At 44.6% G+C, this 21,153-nt stretch overlaps 1 protein-coding gene across 1 annotated transcript in view; it reads right to left on the bottom strand.

Moving 5' to 3' along the window:
- Positions 1-20,758, bottom strand: part of LOC149359399 (glutamate receptor ionotropic, kainate 2-like) — a 228,886-nt gene extending 208,128 nt beyond the window's left edge. The window contains exon 1 of the mRNA XM_089571616.1: positions 19,962-20,758. Within this exon, the coding sequence (XP_089427742.1) occupies positions 19,962-20,058 (97 nt within the window). The 5' untranslated portion in view covers positions 20,059-20,758. The remainder of the gene's footprint in view (positions 1-19,961) is intronic.
- Positions 20,759-21,153: the final 395 nt, after the last annotated feature.

Here is a 21,153-nt window from a genome sequence, read left to right as displayed (position 1 = left end):
TTTAAAATCTCTAGCAACCTTTTGGAACTTCCTGTCGCCTCGCAGCAAAATATTTAAAACCACTGAAAATCTGCGTTGTAGGTGCCTCCATCTGTCTTTAACAAAGCAAGTGCTACCAGTGTTTCTTCTCACGCAATCATGTAGCCGGCTCTCTTTTTGTTTTCTGAAAATGCAGCGTGTGTGGTCTAGCTCCGTTTATTATTCTGTCGCCGAAATATAATTAAGTGATGCGTTGTATTAGCTTCTGTAATTTCGCTCTGCCCTTTCCTCTTCTCCTACGTCAAGGAATCACCGTGCAGTGTCTCTTTAATCTGCCTAACGTTTTACCCAAGTGGCCTTTTAATGGGTGAATCCCTCACTACTGACACGTACGTGTTTCCAAGGCACCCCCCCCCCCCCCCCGCCCCATTGTCTTTTACACCACAGTGTTTAATACACAAACTGAGCAAATAGATTTCAAGTTTAAAAGCGTAACGAGAAGCCTGGGGGCCTAATTTCGCAATTCTCTTTCTTTAATTTCTTACATCAACAAGCTTCAGTTAAGATTATTTAATTTGCCAGTCTCGGCCCCAAAGACCGACAAGCTAGGCTTAGGTGAGAATGTGTGGCAAAATCCAGCGGAATCCAAAAGCTGCAACGCTCTGGTCATGGATCGCAACCATAGCTGCGAGAAATGGCGCAACGCAGAACATACGGATCGGGTTGGAGAAAACAGAGCGCCTTTCTTTTCTGGTATATCCATCTCGGATATCGGGGTGGTACGTCTTACGCCATTCCATGCAGAATAAAGGTCAGCCGATGAGAGAAAGAATCTGTACGTGACGCTCGGGTGTCGTTCCATCGTTGTCACTGCAAAGAAGCCTGGTACGGCATCCTCTGCCTCACAAGAACTCGGGCGTATGATACAATTACCCGCACTGAGCATGGGTTTACTCCGGGGATTCCAGGGATGGCTTGCTCTGAAAGGATAGGGGATAGCGTGTTTCGTCACACAAGAAGGACTAAACGGACGTGGTAGAGCGTCGTGACAGGGAAGGAACGGTGTTGGAGGCTGTCGACAGAACGGCAAATGGCAAGCCCTACGCAAACGAATTCTTCTTTACCTGGTTGTTCAAAATGTCTTTCGCTTTGTTCTCATTGCTAATTTGCAATTATTTTTACATAATCTCTGCAACATGACTTAAAATCGGCAAGGCAGGCGCAGAGGATTGCCTCACGTGTGGCGTTTATTCAGCTGACGGGTTATTTCGTTAGTAATCTCTAATAGCCTTGTCCACCGTTGTGAAATGGAATACACCGTAACTTTATTGTGTTCGAAGGAGGGACGATGAGCCGGCGTTCTCTACTCAGATGAGAACATGGAGCATTAGAAATCTTTCCGACATTACCACAATGATTATTAGAGATTTCATAACTCCCAAAAGCGCTGCTGCGATATTTTATCAGATTTTGACCGTCAGCTCTGAAAAACTCACAAAATTGTGGGCATTGCTTAAATTTTTTTGAGCGGTGTTTTGATCTCATACGCCTGGCGGATGCAACAATTGCGAATGACGCCTTAGGTCATACTCTGCGTCCGGCGTGACCAGATAAAGAGACTGCAGATAAAAATGGTGTGTTGGAGGACACTGAACAGAAAATAGATATGAGGAGAAAATGGTTGAATTGGTGGACCTTTACCCTAGGGATCAAAAGGAAGCCTCTATATTTAGTGTTGTATTAAAATGTTCATTTCATATTATGTCACATGCCTTTTAAGAGGGAAAAAAAGCAACACAGACATAAGCCACCAGACCGAATACGGCAAAGAAGCATAATATAATACTCTTGAGAGAGCGATTGAACGGTACGTTAGTTTTCTCTGTTACTATAATGATCATCAGCGAAGCGTTGTGCACTGCTAAGGCTTAATATCTTTGCAACCCTTATAATATGTAAACATATGCACTTCCGCGACCTGCTTCCCATCTTAGAGCCAGGTTTACTTTTGTCTTAGTACTTGCTGGCTTATGCCCATTTTTCTCATTCAATACGCTCAGTGGCACAGCATGTACTGCTTTGGAGCGTACTTCACTTTCCATACTTGCCATACTTTTGTCTCCACTATTCTTCAAGAGCCCGCAAAAAATAGACAGAAAATCACAGGCTTGTTTCAGCGATGGCTGCTTGGTTTTCGTATGGTAAAGCCTAGGCAAAAGGTTGGAAAGCCACGGTGTCTGCTTTTATCTCTTGCAGAGGAAACTGACGCCGCTGCTTAAGCTCAAAACTTCTAACACCTAAAAGGACCCTGGTCTTGACACCTAAGCATAATGTCTGCTTCATACGCTTCCTATGGGCCCAGTCGATGCCTCAAAAGCTTAATTTTCGGCCAGAGAACATTTGCTCTAGGCGTAACCACCAGTTTGCATATCCTTTAACGTTAACAATTGTTTCGACCTTCTCCGGATTTTTGCCTTTCACATGTAAGGTGAAAGATGAGAAAGATGGAAGACGGGGAGAGATGGTGATGGAGCTTGTAGTCTTCTTGACAACAATGCACCCGCGAATAAATATCATTGGGCGTTCTCTGTAACACTATACTCCGGCAAAAAATACACGCAGGTATTTCGACATTTACTCCAGATTCTCCCTCCACTAAAGACGTCGCAGTCGCTTACGCATAGCAGCTCAAGTATGCACCGTCATACTGCAGCTTCCGCTTCTCGCTTCTTCATTTCTCGCCAGCTGCAACGCAAGCGACTACGGTTTACGTGCGCGTAATAGAGCGGAAAGCCTGGTCCTTGACGTCTCACTCCTTCGGGGCTCGCGATGGTTTAACGTCAGCCGTCTTCCTATCTCATCACGGCTCGGCGAGCGAGAAATTCAGCCGCGTGAGGAGTCACGCTAGAAATAAGGAATGCAAGCCGGAAATAGCGAGCGGCAGAAAAAAAAAATGGGTTTTTGCTCTTCTTACATTCCCCTCCGTCAAATATGGCTTCGCAATACTCCGTAATTCCGCGTCCCGAAGCTGGCACAAAAACATATAGACACGGCAGACGGGATGTGCATGATTGCGTAGAGCCTTTTTATTTCGATTTGCGAAGACAACACGGTTTTATTTGTTCTCTACTGGGACAAAGAAAGATGCTAGAAAAGAAAACAGCTCAATTTAACCTTTTAGTACTAGGCTATCAACTATGCAGTCCTATCGCAACAGCAGAGAGAAATTATGCTTATTAATTAGTCACATCTACAAAAATTAAAAAATAGGCTGTGGTCTGTAAGACTTTCAATAAAAGGACAATTTTCACCAAACTAAATGCAGTAGACAACGCTTTCATTAACAGTTGCAAGTTAAGAATTGAGGATATTTGCTACCCTTCTGATAGAGCTGCAGCGAAGCGATTAATTTGTCACTTTTTTTTCTTTTGTAAATCATTTTCTTGTGTGCGATCTCCATTCTCTGAGACTCGCACTGCAGTGTAAAAAAATTAAGAATACATTCCTCACCAAAAACGTGCTTGACATTGTTACTCAAATCAGGCATGCCAAACTTTCACGCGGGTATCTCCGTACTGAATTCATTCCTGAATGTAAAAATCCCTTCCTGTCCTGCTGGGAATTTTATCGATTCCGGAACCATATTACGACGAACAACAGCAACAGCGAAAAACTGTTCGAGGTTCCTCTGAAGAGCGTTTGTCGTTAGCGTTATCGCGTCGAAAAAGATTACATGAGCTATAACACATAAAAAAGCATAGCAAACACTCCGTAACACTGAGCTCGCAAAGCGGAATCTCCATGCGTACGAAGAGTACCATGTCGACCGATGGGTGAACAACGAGGATATAATCCACTTATCTACATCGGAAAGTTAACGCAACGCACCCTTCAATCTTGTTTCTTCCTCTTCCCATGGCTACAGCTATTGTATCAGGTTAAACTAGCGCGCCATAGGAAAAAAGAACTCAACTGTGACAGGCTTCTCTCGGAATGGTTCATACAGACCGACGCGTAGAGGTGTGCCACCAGTGTAGGTGGGGCGATGTGGTTTCCATGAGGGCTGGGCCAATTTCCGGGAGTCACGCGCCAAGGGCTTCCACCGCACCGTTTCCGCCTCCGCGGGCGGAAGTGGTCTGGGGCGCGGGGAACCACTTCAGAGACGACGACGAGGCCGCGGAAGCTCGAAGCCGCCAGACTGAAAGCGCTTCCCGGTCCCGTCGCGGGAGCTGTGGCGAGAACCTATACGGCGCGTTCAAACTTTGGTCCCTTTTCATCAGACAGTTCCATTTTCGACCCGCGGGGAAGCGGTTGACAAAGGAGACGACCGCAATGAAGAGTGGCGTTTACTCTAGGTCGTTTCTGTTGGAAACGAGTTTAATGCTAGATGGCGTCTCTGAGTGGCTTGATTTCTTTCAGCGCCCACGTTCCTCCCGTGCTGCTCCCAAAATCAATGACAGTTTGAGAGGAGTTTCAAAAAAAGTTTCGCTTTAGCAGCGTTGTGAAAATAGATGACTTCACTTTCAGTAGAACATCCAAGATTTGCAATAATGATTCTGTATCTTATCAGTATACTAAACAAAAGGATAACTTCATGCTCCCCTGCAGGAAGTACAAATGATCCTGCTAGTTATTGCTTTATTTTCATTGGAAACTAGCGTATATAGCGATGTGTAATCACTGTCATTGACTGCACGGCAAATGACCGAGAATTTTTATTTTTTATTTCTATTTTGAACATACTGCAGGCTGAGCGCCCAAGCAGGAGTGGCATATGTTTACATAAAATGAAAAAAAAAATAAAATGCATGACAGCACAAGTTACAAAACACATCAAGACATTGCGTAGTCCAGTTGAAACGCTGCACATAAAATATAGGCACAAAAAAAAACTGACACAGTCAAAACCGACACCAAGGAACTGACAGGAGGCAACATTTCATAGCTATTAAATACTTAATTCCAGCATATCTAAAGATTGGAGGGAAGAAGCAGGCAAACTATTCCAATCTGCAATTGTATTAGGGAAAAAGGAGAATTTGTATAGGTTAGTCCTTGCAAAGTGAGGCGTTAAAAGAGAGGGCATGAGAGTGGCGTGTCTGCCTAGTGGTAAGAGGGCAAACGTAAGGGCTAGGATCAAGAGCGAGTTTGTGATTAAGTAAAAGAAATAAAAAGTTAAGACGGAGGAATTTTCTTCTTGCTTGGAGAGTGACAATACCATTTTCTGCCATTAAATCAGATACCGAATCGGTGCGACCGAATTAAGGGAGAGGTGACAGAATTTTTAGACAGCACGTTGCGAACAGGAAATTTCTTTAGCGACTGGGATTCTTCTGTCACCTACCTGAAATTCCTCAGTTACAGGCCGCGCTGCGATAAACACTCGGGACGAAAAGTTTACGGGACACGTGTCCTCGGAAAATGTATCGTATCTCTAGTCGCGATCTAGCCGCGAGGTAGTCATGAGCTATAAGCAATGTAAGCATGAAAGCAGAACTGAAACAGTTCTGGAAGGAAACCTTGTATAGGGCTATACATATCGCCATGAACAATTTACTTCTCCGCTCACATCACGACTAGCTAAGCTATAATAAACCTTTGCTATTGCCCGAGATTGTCGCTTGGACGCATTAGGTATCCTATAAGGTAGGTCGAATTTTTAGGGGAATCCCCCAAGATGGAGTAGATTTATAATAAGGAAGTAATTACTCCCTTATTATCCTATAAAGTATTTAGCTTCCTTTTAAAAAGGCGTCCCCACTAAAGCAGCTTATCTTTAAGACCCCATATTAAGGCCAATTATTCAGATAACTTCTGAAATGACTTATTATACGATTGTGACCTCATACTTTTCGCTGCTTCTCGTGCTTAATGCTGCACACAGAGTTTTTAGGGAACATTGCAAAACCTTTTGAAATTTGAAGACGGTTTTCCTGCGCCAAGTTGCCTCACACCTGGGGTTCGAATAAAAAAGGTCTTAGGTATAAAAAGAGGGTGCACCGTAGAGAAGATGTGTACATAGTTTTTTAATCAAGTTGGTGATTAGTGAACAAGGGCTGTGACTAATGAGGTGGCGAGAGTACTTACATGGCACCGTAAGTTCCAACATCATTTTGTGCCCTAGGAAACTGCTCTACTTGGAACAACTACTGATCGATGAACTGTACTTCAAAGAGCCCCGCTTTCTTGTGCGGTCGAAATTTGTTAACTAAACACAGCAGGCTAACAAAACACGTCGAATCTTGGCTCTTCTTGTCCATAATTATCGTGAGACGCATATTTCCGTAAGCACGGTGCAATAATTCCTTCAGCCCGGGTAGTTACGAAAGACGGCTCCCTTTGTTAGGATTTTCGGAGCGCAGTCATCCCTCCAGCACGCACAGGCGGTCGATTCGACGTGACGATGCAGAAATAAGCGGTACTTCTCTCGTAGGGTTCCATCAGGCACGGAGAATCTGGGCTGATGAATTTTCGTTAATGTCAGCTCCAGCTCATTAACCATGAAACTATTTAGACACGCCGCTCAGCACGCAACAGTTCCGGCATGTGCGCAGTCGTTCACAAAGTAGCGAGGCAGGAGGCGTCAGGTGTTGGCGCGATTTACGAAAGCGGTGCCATAAAGAATTATTTTCATTCACCGCTCATCAGGCACCAGAAAGGAGCTACACCTACAATATAGGGCTCATTTATAAGCTGGCGCGGGATTCTCGAAGTGCCATTAGGTACTGATAGAAAACTGCTGGCCACATGCGGCAAAATTGTTTCATTTCCTTTCTTCTTTTTTTTAAGTATTTTCTGAGTAAGCGCGTGTCATAATTGGGCGGTTGAGATATGAACCTATTTTATTCCGCTATCGTCATCACCTAAAACGAGGCTGACACTCCTCCTAATCCAACACTGAGGGATTGCTATGCCCTGTTTGCAAACTGGAACACAGTTTGAAAGAAATATGCTGTGCGTGTGTGTTTGCGTGCGTGCGTGCGTGCGTGCGTGCGTGCGTGCGTATAGCGGTGATATGCTACCGCCACAAACGTAATTTTTGGTCTTTAAAAAGTTGCAAGCACGATCCTGTACACGAGCTCATTTCTGTAAGAGTCTATGGCAAACAGTTCTACTGGGCGCCGGTGAACGCAAAGTACGAAGGTATATTCCATCATGCATTGATATTCAAATCTATATACATTTCACCCAACCGCTTTAGCAAAGGACTGCTTGGATGTGTATTGCGTTTAGTCAGCAAAAAAAAAGTAAAAAATCCTTAATGAAAAGTGTGAATCTTCAATGATCTTCAGCACTGGTTGCACTCGCGAGTGACTGAAAAAAAGAAAATTGGTATGGTCCTGATCATTGAATACCAGTAAAAAGGTGCCAGTGAAGAAAATGGATAGTTGAAAACAATGTTTCGACATACCAGCCGCACCAGTGATGTTTTGAGACTGGATCCTTATCCGCTGTCGCCTTGAGGTGCGCCACAATCCCCTCGTTTTATCTTTCTTCAAACTCCAAATAAAATTGAAAGTTTATTGGCCAATTATGCATAGGCAATCATAAACTCTGTTCTCGCTAAGCACACAATACTTGTACAGGAATTCTACCCCTCACACTACTACATTTTGGTCTTCTTTCGACCGCGGCTGCCTCTAAAGAAACTAAGGTCTCTAAAGAAACTAAGGTCTCTAAAGAAACTAAAGAAACACATTGTACTTTTATATTTACGTACCGTTACGACGCTTCTAAACTTCATAGCAGACGTACTGTAGCGCGCACGCTAAATTTTTAGCTGTTAAGCCACGCTCGTTGCTTCGAGTAAAACGAATATTTTTCCTACCAACTGTGCGCAAACGCCTCAAGAAAATTAAGTTTTTTCCAACACAAAACATCAGCAGGTAATTGTTTAAAAGCATATACAACAATTCGTGCCAAGTACAACAATGTTTAAAGCTTCAAACATCGAACTGCCATCTATAGCGAAATACTCGAGGGATCGCGGAATCACTTTGTTTCTAAAATGCACACCAACATCATAATTCAGGAAAAAAAATGTTAATATTACTGCTAGAACAAAATTTTTCATATAAATTGCGGGCGACCTGTTAGCGGCTTCACTGCTTTGTGAAATACTTACTGCGCTCTTAGATGGAACAAAAGCATATGATCTGGGATATGAAACATGCTAAATTGTTCAGAAACAACAGAATCCCTTCTATGTTCAGCACTCCCCAAGAAATAACTGCAACTTTAGTTTATATATAAATGTGTCAAAAGTGCATTAAAGGGTTAGCACGTTATACTAGTCCTGCTCTGTCTGTTTTCGTGCGTCGTACTTTAACAAGTAAAGTATTTCGTACTGACGTAATGAAAACTATACGTTAACTACGAGTGAGCTTCTCGTCCTCTGAGGAATGAAAGTTTAAAAGAAATATCGCCCGAGAGAGGAGATGCAGCAAAAGCAGTGCCGTGAAAGACAAAAATACCTGCGTGAACAACACGAGAAGCTCAATAACACGCCACATTTTATGATCGATCGCGTATAGCAGGCGTACAGCTAAAAAGACTAAAAATGCAATACAAAAACTCATCTAAGCCCAATTTCCAGCGCTGGCTCAAGCTAACAGCAGACAGAGATGCTTTTTATAACTGAATCACCTTTAGCTAATCTCTTAAAATTAATGAGGGAGCCTTCAAAGCACTCGGTGTATGCGAAAAGTTGAATTTATAGAGCTCTAGATGATCAAAGAGAAGTCACAAATTTCGTAACACTTGCAGGGTTAGCTTAATTGTAAATTTAATTTTTTTTTGTGCTTTGAATAAATGAAACATCTGCCGCATAGCCACCTCTCTTGAACATCGTGCACCCGCAACGCGATAGTGCAGTAACAGCGAGATAACATCACATCAAAATTTAAGCAGCCGTGTTCGCTGTCAGATTGGACGAGCGGCTGCAGGTTTGCTCTCTCGCAGAAAAAACAAGAAAAATCTATTGCATTCTTCTTTATCAGTGCAGGTTCATAAACGTGCACAGCAACATGTCACATTCCGCTGCACCCGATTTCTGGGAACTTCACCACTTGCGCTTTCTCCTGGCAGTGTAACTTTTAATTTGAAACATTTCCCGTATTTCGCTACCTGAATGCGGTGAATAATTATGCCTGCCAAACTAATTCGTTAACATTAAAAAAATGTTGCTTCTGTTTAATTCAAGCAGCTGCCAACCTCGTTGCGTAAGGTCGATTTCGCATGCGAATCATTTATATACCTATTTGCCACTTCGCCTCCCTTTACTTCGGCAGCCTGTATACTAAATCTTCTTCACCTTGCTTTTCTGGCAACGTCACTGCCACGGACATTATTCGCCCACATTTCGAATCCCCAAATACCAACTCAGAAGCGCCTTGCAAGAACTTCCATAGTTGGGTGTGTCCCAAGGAGAAATGACCTTACCCTCGTCACTGCTCCCTCACCTCGTATATCTTGGACCACGTGACTCCTTAAGGTACAGTGGGGGACGAAAGTCTCCGGGCCACGTGTTCCTCTAACGAAGCCGATAGCTGTGCTATTAGCCGGCGGCCGGACACCACACTTGTGGAGGTAAAAGTTATATTTTTGTTCTTTCATCTCCACAAGTGCGGTCTCCAGCCGCTGTCTGATAGTAGAGTTATAAGCTTCGTTTGAGGAACACGTGGTCCGGAGACTTTTGTCCCCGACTGTACGTATCTGAGAGCAGCCGCACTCTAGCCCCCCAGCTCTAATGGTATGGTATGGTATGGTATGGTATGATATGTTATGGTATGGTATGGTATGGTATGGTATGGTATGGTATGGTATGGTATGGTATGGTATGGTATGGTATGGTATGGTATGGTATGGTATGGTATGGTGTTGCGTGATAGCATGACATGTCACTGCATGTGGGTTTAAAGTCAGAAAGATGCCCGTGGGTTATAGGGATGCCGTATTGGAGGGCTCAGAATTAATTTCGACCACCTGGGGTTCTTTTGCGGGTGCAGACATAGCACAACACAAAGGCGTTTTTTGTGTTCCGCACCCAAAGAAATGCATATAGTACGGTTTAGCCATGTCATTTGCCATGCGGCATGGCTGATGGAAACAACTACAAGCTGCTTCAATGCTTCACTAAGCAATTGTTAATTTAATAGTTGACAAGGTTCTCTTTTTATGCGGCAACGGGAACATGGCGATAATGGGGTTTTATTTCTTCTTATGCGCTGTAAATATAACAACTGCTCCCTGCAAACTACTGCCAGCCAGAATTTGGTGGAGCATGGTCAAGCGTATAATCCTTCTTCTGCGTTCAGCCGTACTGAGTTTACTCATTTCCATAAGGGCTAACGTACTTAACAGGTGTTCGGTGCCTATCGAATTGAAAGGGATGATCAAGACTGATTTAATTATCTACGTTTTCCTTCGCACGAAACCGAGGTACCGTATTTAGATTCTAATACCTCGGGCGTTTGTGCCACAACTTCGTTTCTTCATTTCCATTTAAATTTCTGTACGCTTCCTTTGAAACTCCAATTAGAGGTTCAGAGCTCCTCCGGATGTTTCTTGCTACGTCTCCGAGCGAATGACCATTTTCGGAGCTGCGATAGTAGCCTAAATATAAGCGCTTATCTGTCATTCCTGCCTTTGTAACTCATCAGTCTTCCGAGGATGAAAGTAAAAAGAGCGCACAACTATTCAGACATTTTGCAAGTTTTGCATTTTCTAAGGCAGCCGTTCTCAGAAATTTTCAGTCGCAGGCATGATAGGTTAAATATCTCGAAATGATTGCGATGAAGTTTCTCAAGAACAATACGGGGGGAACGTTATGGATGAGCCGGCGCGAACAACGAATAAATTCTCGAAATCATCGCCGCATTTCTCGCCTCGCACTTCTAATAGAGCTCTTCTCTGTCTTGTTATGGAAGCGTTGCGTAATACCGCATTTCTTCTCGTCTCATTACGCAGTCCCCGCATCCATCATTTTTATTAAAGATCGCGATATCTGTCTTTCCCTATTTCCTCGTTTTTTTTCCTCCCCACCAAATCAGGAACTTGTGGAAAATGCAAAGGTCATCTGCGGGGTGTGTGATCTCATGAAATATTCATAGCTGGCCATCGAATTATTCAGGCAGTGTACGGACGCTAAGAAGAAAAATGCCAGAGTGGTCTGGGGATCCTGGGAGGCTTGATATGGGACCGAAGCGGATTCATGAATTGCTCGGCTATGCGGCTCGCTCGGATGAAGGTCTAAGCACGGGTCGGGTAGCAATGCCTCGCCCCCATTGCGCCACTTAGCCCGCCATCACAATTGCAATTCGCGCCACATTTTGAGCTTATCCGCTACGGGCGCAACCCATTAAGGAAATGACTGGGATCAGAAAAATAAAAATAAAGCGTCTGTCTTCTCGCTTAATGTGTACACCAGGCTGCGGCTGTATGACGCAAATGAGGGCTAAGCGCATGAGTTACCGAAATGTGAGAGCGGTTTCTTTTTTTCTTGCGTTAATGACACATAAGCTTTAAAACCTATGCACTGCATGCCCTATCTTTATTACTCACGCATAAAGCGTACCGAGGTCCAGAGTATAATTTGACAGCTTGAGCTTTGAAGCACCAGTTAGGCTGTTAAAAAGAAAGAACCCCGTTTTTGGCTATAGCATCAACAGTAAGAACACTTCCAATATAATAAACAGAGTGGGACAGACAGATGTCATGCAGTACATTTGGAAGTTGTACGTTCAGAAAACATTGCGAAAGTGTCTGGGAAAGCAATTTTTCATCTCCATGTCTCAAGTGGTCATATCATGCGTATAAAAAATGCTTTTAATATAAAGGTAATATAAGGAAACAGGATTTTTTCAGGCCAAGCAAAATAAAATGGAATACTTAAAGACAAAAAGACTGTAAGCTTTAACTTGAGACTAAAGTTCCCCGCGAACAAGTCGAAGGCATAAAGAAAAAATAAAAACCTTTTGCGAGTTTCATATAAAAATAAGCGTCTTTCGCAAAGTTCCTCTTCGAGGTGACGGAAACAAACCTAAGCCTCAAATCGATGCTAATTCGGCTCCTCCCCTATATCCGGCGCGCACACACAAACATGCACGCGCACACGCAAGCACACGCAAGCACACGCACGCACACACGCACACACGCACACACGCACACACGCGCACAGAGGCTTTCTCGCCCAATGACGACCACATTGCTCAAGCGGTCAAAGGGAGGCGCCTACAGCTCTAACTTATTTTTAGATGGCCTCTATGTCGGCTCTGGCTAGACGCTTGAATAATTAAGCCGTACATATACATTTTTTCGCATGAGTGCGATCAAACAAATCAGCACAAGAATTCACTCTTTATATTCTTTTCCTCTATTAACAAACACAGGGAGATGATCGTCAAGAGTACTTTTTTTGCATTGTTCGTACGACACTCCTCTAATGGGCACAATGACTCACGAAAATATACTGAACAGAAAGTCTCTTCGAAGCTTCTTTTCCGTCAGTCTATCGCGTATACGTAGCACCACGGCTTGATTTTTGTCAAAGTTGTTTCCCCAAGGCACAACCGAGCCTCATGACCTCCTGCTACTTCTCTCGATGACCCACTTCTCTTGCGCGCTCTCAGGCACACGTGTAGCGGCTTGTGTGCGCTAGCACCAGCCTTGAGAGCCATCTCTGCTCTTCGGCATTAACCCTAAAACTTGAATGAACCGGAAATGAAACTAGCCAGGAATCTAATAGAAAGCTACAGCTGGCTCACGGCCGGTTGCTGTTCAAGCAACTTGCTCCATTTCGCTGCCAGGATTATTCCTTCATTATTTATCACCTACCTCGCCCTTCATTATTATTTCCTTTTGGTCGCTGAGCCTTCGAACGCTATTTACGTGGCTTGGAATCTTGCTCTAGCTTGTTTCGCCAGAACTCTCTTCACTATTTAAGCACGTGTGTCATTTTAGCTGAAAACGCTTTTTTTTTTCTCTTTCTTTCGTGATGCGCTTCTTTCTCGGAAGGCTTAAGGCAATTTGGGGCAACTGTAGGTCACGCTTTATCCTAGCAGGAGATGCGTGCCGTAGCAAGGCTCCCCGGGATTCAGAGGGCGGCTTCGTATAGTGTGTCTCTCCTGCACCTATTCCTCCGCCCCAGGCGCCAAGGTACATCCGTCCTCAATTTCAGCCTCCCCACGTGTCGTGCTCGGGATCGCGGGGGAGATTCGCAGCGTCTCAAATGTTCAAGGAGCGGGGTACGAATTTCACGACTTCCCCCCCCCCCCCCCCCACCCTCGCGAGCGTTCCCCCGAGTGCCGTCGCTTCGACGAGCGCCGTATTAAACTTGACACGCTGAGAAATGAACGCCCTTCCGCCGATACCGCCATCGTTCAAGTCGCCTCTTTTCTTGCTTGGATTATTGTCGCCAAAGACATTTCTTTTCTTCTTTAACGGTTACGCTGTGCGAAGTGCGGGCTCTCTGTAGTTTTCTTCCCGCTATCACATTGATCTTCCCTTTTTCTATTTAAAATCCATGCTGCATTCGCCGAAGCTCTCGTTCCCTCTTTCAAGGCCTATTTAAATGATTATGTTATGTTGCGTTAAACTTGGTAGCCCATAGGTTTTTTTTTTTTGCTCCACTTTTTCTTGTCTGCCTAAGTCCCCTTGTCGAAACGTTGGCTCTAGCAAACTGAGGTTTTCCCCTCCCTTGTTCATTTTGTGATCACAAACTCCTAGTAAAGCTAAACTCTTTCCACTCTAATCATATCTGGCCTGATATCTTTTCACAAATGCTGGAAGCATCGAAATTTACTTTATTTTATTGTTTTGTACGCCTCCATCCAAGGATCGTTTAGGTTGCGGGCAATAAACCGTGAAATGTGAGGCGAAATAAAAAAAAAGAGGGCGCATAAGGGACAATCAACCGCAAGAAGTCGAATGGATTCCGTTCCGTGTGACGTATTAGCAGTCTCGGCATGGCTCATTTATCTACATTTTTCGTCACTCCCTTTGCTTCCGGGCTGGGCGTCAGGCGGGGCTTGTGACGCCGCGTGCTTCCTACCCCGAGGGTTTTGAGCCGGCTGTAATGTCTAAATTGTGCGCTTTAGCGAGCAGCAAATCGCGAATGGCGTAAAAGGGGGAGGGAGGGGGCGATAAGTGTGATGGTGATGATTATATGATTAGGGTTGCTTCCGCGACGATCTAAGCAAATCCGGAAGTCGTTAAAGCTAAATGAAACCCGCAAAAGCGTTTTTCTTTCCTCCTTTTTTTCATCGATTTTTCCTCAGAAACTTCAAAAATATTGTTATTTCAGCGCTGGTGTCTTCCGTTTTTTTTTTTTTTTACTATCATTTGACCACTCGCCGGCAAACGTACATCCTTCAGTTTATTTTTCACTTCGCTACTACTGCGATCAAGGTCTAGCCGAAGGTTAGCAGCCACAAACTGGCTTGCTCATATTTTAATAGACACGGAATAACGTCATTCTGCTGTAACTTTAAACAAGAGTTGCTCTGTCCAGCTATTGAGAAAAAAGTTCACGTTGCTCTGGAAACATTGCGCTTATGGCTGTTCATATTTTTACTCACGATAAAGCTAAATAGCTCTAGCATGATGCGCATGGCTCGGAACGCCGATGTATTAACAGCGCATAAAAGAAAACAAAGAAGCAAGTAAGTAACGATTCTACCGAAGTTCTGAATTTATAGTGATGCCAGTGCTTTGAACGTCATAAGAAATATCTCCTGCTTTAAAAAAACTCAAGAAGTTGACTATATTCAGGAACACTTTCGGAAATATTTCGACTAAGAAATACGAAAAATATCCGTGAGAGCAAGTTGGGTATCACTGTTTTAAAGCAGGTATAATATCGTGAAACAATTTTGCATTTTCCATGACGTGCTTTATAGAACAGAATGATTTAAGTCTTGTACAGGGTGGTGCAAAGTTATAGAAAAGTAAACATACAGCATTTCGTAAAGTATTATCACTAATAAGATGCAGGTTCACAGGAACGCGCAGAAAAAAGCGGAGTTTTTTTAGCAACGAAAAATTTATTGACAGAGTAGTTTCCTTGGCCATCGACTTGTGAAATGCAACTTTCTTGGAAGTTTGCATAGCGCTCTTACATCGCGAACTACCACTGAGAAATGCAAATATTCTGGTAATGAAATTTTACATGAGTTCAAAAAAAAAAAAACTCCCATTTCTGTTTGCGGATATACTTGAAAAGCGCATCGAGCTAATGTCTATAATTTTAAACTATTAATTTTTTATCTTTCCGCTCAATTTCTATAAACGAGGGGGTTAGTACTCGCACAGACTGGAAAACGTTCATAACGCTCCTTGAGCCAATGCCTGCCCATCAGAGTCATGCAGTGCCAAAATGCATCCGACATAATACACCGCCTTCGTTTCTTGTGTTTCCCGCACCGTCTTAAGAACGCTAGTAAAACTTTCACATGCTCCAGTGGTCCCTCTAGAGATAACGCGAAATTTGGCGCCTTGACTGCCCATTTCTTTCTAGCTGTTTCCAAGAATTTTATGGGGGCCGAAATGTCCGAGATACCAAACAGACATCTAATACGAAATACGTAAAAACAAAAGCATATAAAAACAAGGAAATAAAATAAAGTGAAGTAAAAATTCGGATATCTGGACACGTGGATGGAGAGCTACACGCTGCATCTGTAAAAAAAGGCAGACAAAAAGAAATGATCTCGAAGCCCACGACAGGCAGCTGCGAAGTTAAAATGAACGTCGTGAGGGAAGCAAAAACAAAAGTCTGAGAAGAGTGATTAAATTAACGGCGACTAGCAGTATAGGAACCGGGCTATCTTGCCTCGCGAGCTTTGCCTTCGAAGGAAATATAATTAGGCAAACATTAGCGCAGAAAATTAAAACGCTTGATCAAAGAGTAAAAAATTTCCTCAGCGACGGGTGTTAGTTTTGCAGCGTTTTATCGCCAAGCCAAGTTGGTGAGAGTGTAGGAACTTTGAACATTTTTTCCAATAAGCAAGAGAATGTCAACCGAACTGCTTATGACCTGCGGCTGCAGCAACACATTGTTTCTACTAAAGCAAAAAGTACCGACGAGAAGACATGGAGGAAAAATGGCAGCCTGTCAGTTTAGATTTTTTTAAGAATCCGTGAGGCTTAAAAGGGCACTCCGATGATTCCGATTTCGCTAAGTCTTGCCTTCCGCAAACTTATTTTTGACGCGACAGAATTAGTTCACATATGTTTCTGCAATCGGCGTGGGGGAAGAAGATCTAAACTGTTAATAGGATTCGGAATACAAGCAAACGAAATTGCCAGAGTTCCAAGCGCTTCCATCACTCGTTTCACTTTTGTCAGCAGGTGTTCAGGACAGTTCATTTCTTTTGCTACAGAGTGGCGCATGACATGAAGCTAACGGCTTCATTTTTCCTTAGAACAAAAAATGCGAGGTAGACGCGAAAGTTCGATGTGAGAGCTTCTACCTGTGCAGTGCATCGTTTGACCACTTGACTACTTCCCGACTTATACCAGCTTTTGGGCGCGTTACCTTCTAGCCCTTGAGCGTTAAACACGGTAAACGCATTGTGAAAATGTCAGTTTTGAACATTGTTTCGGATTTTCTGGGCAAAGAAAACTTTAAGGAAAGCAAAGCCCCGGCCCTGCTCTACCCGAGGCCGATAAAAAGCGGCGACTGAAGCTATATATTCTTGAAAAATGGTATGTTTGTCATTTAAAAGCGCTTTAAATATTTGTCTTTTCTTTTGACCCGCATTGCTTATATTTTTTAAGGGTTATGCAACAAACACTAGGTGAGGCTTTGAGATGCCGCTGCCTTTGAAGCATGCGGAGGATCGATGGAAACCTATATATTGAAGAAAAACCAAGTTGTTTATCTGAACAATTAATTGCTTCAAAACAAATGCTTCTCCATTTGCAGCGCCATAGGATGCTAGGCTTAGTGGCGAAATCAAGGAGCTTTCCCAAGCTTGCCATTGAGGAAAACGAAACTAGTGCACCATGAAGGCCTGTCCAAGGCAGAACGCAGTGACGCCTTTTACTCGTTAAAACGAAGTCGTTACCGAGTGGTTACAGTAACCAGGTGTATTGCACGCCAACAGCAAGTGGCCGCTCGCACGCTCTCATTCGTCTCTCAAATCCATGCTGTCCTCATCTCCATGCTAACCACGCAGGTCCTCAACACAAGCTCCTGAGGCGCTGGGTAGGTCGGTAGGTCGAGGCGGTAGGTCGTGAGGATGAGTCCTGCTAGTATGGCACTGATACGAATCTACTCGCTCTTGCAACAGGCAAAACAAAATGTAATTTAATACTTCCAAACCTAGCAGCAGCTCCATATGTCTTCAGGTATAAAGTTCATCAGTGAAAATCAAGTAACTGCGTAGAAACACCAGCACTATGCCACGTATGTGCAAAAGCAGGGAACTGGAGCAGTGGCGCCATCTTTTGGCGAAAATGGTAACAGGTGTGCATCGGAATCACCGCTCGCAGCATGACATTATATGCTCGTTGAGTAATCTGCGGACCAAACTCCGCAGCCAGATGAAAGATCAAAATAAACAGAGAGCTGTGTCCTGAAGTGCACAGTCTCTGCTCAACCCATCACCGAGAGAGCCACCAATTACATATTACACGTCATATCAGCGATCGAAAATGGCCAATGTGAGTAGCTCACATCAGGGTGGATTGCTTGCCTCTGAATTTGAACGAAATAATTAATATTAACATTTCGTTGCCTCACGGGCCTTTGAGCTATCATACCATGTTCCAAACCACGCAAATAAATAATAAAACCACATTTTTTTCTTCACGTCTCGCGGACACATTAAAATCGCTCCGTTTGCAGTACTTGCCACAGAAAAGGCGCTGGGCGTGCTGGAATACTAATAAATAAAAAACTGCAAGAGCCGAGGTACTGTTCAAGCACCGCAATGCAGAACCCACGGCGGCGTTTCCGATGCGGTTCGACTTTTCGGGTGCGTTGTTCATCCGTTATCCTACACACAGCGGGCGGCAGCTCTGTCGACTGTCCTGGTACGGATAAGGTGCAGCTAGTTTTATAGATTCCTTACTTCGCTTAACCCTCGGCTTCCTCCTAAAGTATTTAGATTCACTCGGACTCAGCCGATGAACAACAGGTCCAAGCCGAGTTAGCGCTCTTTTTCAATGGGCCTCAGTACTTTCCCCGAATAAGTTTTTTCCACATCCTCCCTCTCCCGAACGAAAGCTCCGTTTATCTAGCGGCGATGTTTGGTTTCATCGCGAAGCCAAGGAGCCTCGCCTTGCGCCTCACGTACGGGCTAGATTTTGCCTTTGCCGTCGCTTTTCCCACCGACGAGCCCTCCGAAGCTGGGCTGCTGACTGCGGCTGACCAGACGGTCTCGCGTTAAGCCATAGCGAGGGAACTGCACATCGCACGCTTCCTCCGTTCGGAGCCGGCAAAGAGAAGCAGAAGTACGGGCGCGCACGGCCTGGCCGCATGATGCAGCACTTCAGCCAACGTCGACGCAAAAGGGGCAAATGAGCCACTAACAGCGCGACCGCTGTTTTGAGCCCCAAAGAAGACGAAGTGGCAACGGTCGCGTAGAGAGCACTCGTGCAGCGTTGGAGCCTGGCATGGAACTCCTGATGAAGGCCATCGGAGATGAGCTCCTTCAAACAACTTCTGGCTTTAAGGATACACTTTTTCTTCCTTTCTTCTGCTGGATTCTACGGTTAGCTAGCGTGATATGGAATGAGAATAGTGTATGAGACGTCAATGTGATCGCTTGCAGCTAGGCTGCGCGCAACTACACGAGTAACTCAATCGCGCTCAACTACATAGCATCTCTGAAAATGATGAATGGAGCGGTAACATAATGGGCATAAGCGCTCTCTTCTTAGTGAGAAGTCTTCCTTTTCTGCTGAACAACGCTTTTTAACCAGTGGTGCCGTGAACAATAGAAACGTGTGGAATTTGCGCAAAAATATCACAGCAAGAATTCACTGCATTATATAAAAGAAGGCACTGAAGCGAGGCCGCACTGTCGTACAACTTTGGTGAGTTTTTATTGGTGTGAGAAAGTTAGTAAAGCATTCCATGTCGTTTAGGTACGGAGCCCATACTGCGACGTCGAGACGAATATTCGCCGCTGCCTCTAGTCGCTAGTCTGTAATCTAAATCAGTAGCAATAATAGCACTGAATAAGTTTACGCAAATGTTGCTGACAGATTATTTACGTTTAAGAAACGCAGTCACGTTCAATTGCCACGTTTTGGAAGCAGTTATGCCCTTCGCAAAGCGCTCCAGATGGAGCACGTTGAAAATTCCTCGTCGCCTCTTACCAGCAAAACTACAGGTGCTCTATACCATGAAAAGCAGCACTGCGAAAACCGCTTGTAGGGGTAAACTAGACGGCAAGAAGTTTTCTAGATGGTACTGCAGTCCTCGGTAAATAAATGTCAGCGCACCGATGAATCAGCAGCGTACAATATGAAAAAAAAAGTTCGTTAAGCTTTATGTTACGCTTTCCTCCTCACCTCCTATATATATATATATATATATATATATATATATATCAAAACAGCCATCATCATGTAGGCGGTTGTTTCTAATCAGTTTATCCTCCAGAACAGATACCTCAGCGACCTTGTCTGGTCGCCGAGTTCTATGTACATCACTCTTTCAGACCCGCAGCGAGGTAATGCTGTGCAATAAACAACAAAACTGTGCATATTAATTAACTGAAAGCAGACCTCAAGGTTTCCTCGCCAGTTATCTTCGCCCTTGAGTTACCCCATACAACATGATTTCCAACAGCATGGGCATTCTTGTGCATAACTGTTCGCCTTTGAGATGAACAAGAGCGACAAGAATCCGCTGTATAATACAGGATGGAAGTTTTTCGAAAAGAAAAGAAAACAGAAAACTTCCACAATCGACGGAGAACACAATGAAACAGTGTCAGCGACATAACAGAGTCGATGGTTGAAACACTCACCTATGTGAACAGTCGGCAACTCGCCTGCGAATGCAAACGTCCCGAAGGCTAGCACAATGGCTAGGGGGCCGATGGTGGCGGCTAGTATGGACGTCATCCTCAGAAGACACCAAACACGCGCCGCATCACCCTTTGGGGAAACGCGAGGTAGGGCTAACAAGAAAATCGCCAGTTCTTTTAAGGAGCACCGACGAGCTGCATCGTTGGCGCAAGGGCACTGACCATGGACACTCGAATGACTTATCCATCGACAGAGTCATAATCCGAGTAGAAGCACCACATTTCTTGAGCCTTCAAGCCTTCCCTTGACTCGCGGGAAAATCCTCAGTGTTTGCGGTGCTCACGAAGATTTGAGGCTTCGCAAAGAAAGTGTTTGTTCACTCATAGTATGATATCACGATTGGAAGGGAAGGTCGCCACCGTAGGGCATTCTCTAAACTCAAGCGCACACTGTCGACAAAGTCAGTCACAATGCGCCAGCAGAACGGCACAGGTTCACACGTTAAAGCGCAGGCAGAAATCCGAGATGTGCGATTTTCGCGCGACGTTTGCGGCACCAATGACTAGAATTGGATTCGCTAACAACGGACGTCCGACGAAGCCGGTAGCGAAAGGCCATGACGATGACCACGGCGAACACATTCCACGGAGCGACCGATGGCAGTGGCAAAGGCAGACCAAATGTAGCGCGGACAGCTAGTTGGCACTAAAAACAATAAAAAGTCTTTGAAGGGAGGGGGGCGCAAACTCGGGAGCGAGACACGGTCACCCTTCTCGCCGACGCGAGTGTGCGGCGCAAAGCGCGGCTCGCAAGACAACTGGTAGCCGCGTCTCGGTGTTCCTCGGAAACGCTGACGGAGCGCGATGGTGGGGAGGGTTCTTTCGCGCAGCGGACGGAGGCTCCCACTGGCGGCCGGCAAACACAGCTTTTCCGAGACGTTTTCCCTGTTTGTGTCTGGGCGCGTTATTCGGCCGCGTCGATGGCCGGAACTCTATGACAGAAAGAAATCGAGTATTCTTCGCATGCAACTATTTCTGAGTATTAATTACGGTTGAAAGGAATTTCGCGAGTTTTCGGGAACTCTAGACTTTTTAGTTCAAGGGAACCGTTTCTCTTTCTATTAGTGCAGCGTCTCCAAACATTTTCTTCTTAGAATTCTGTCTTTTACGCTACAGCAACCGTAGCGTAGTG

Source organism: Amblyomma mixtum, chromosome 2, assembly GCF_055824585.1.
Source record: "Amblyomma mixtum isolate Tamu chromosome 2, ASM5582458v1, whole genome shotgun sequence".
Lineage (NCBI taxonomy): Eukaryota > Metazoa > Arthropoda > Arachnida > Ixodida > Ixodidae > Amblyomma > Amblyomma mixtum.
This window is presented reverse-complemented; position numbering and strand designations above follow the sequence as displayed.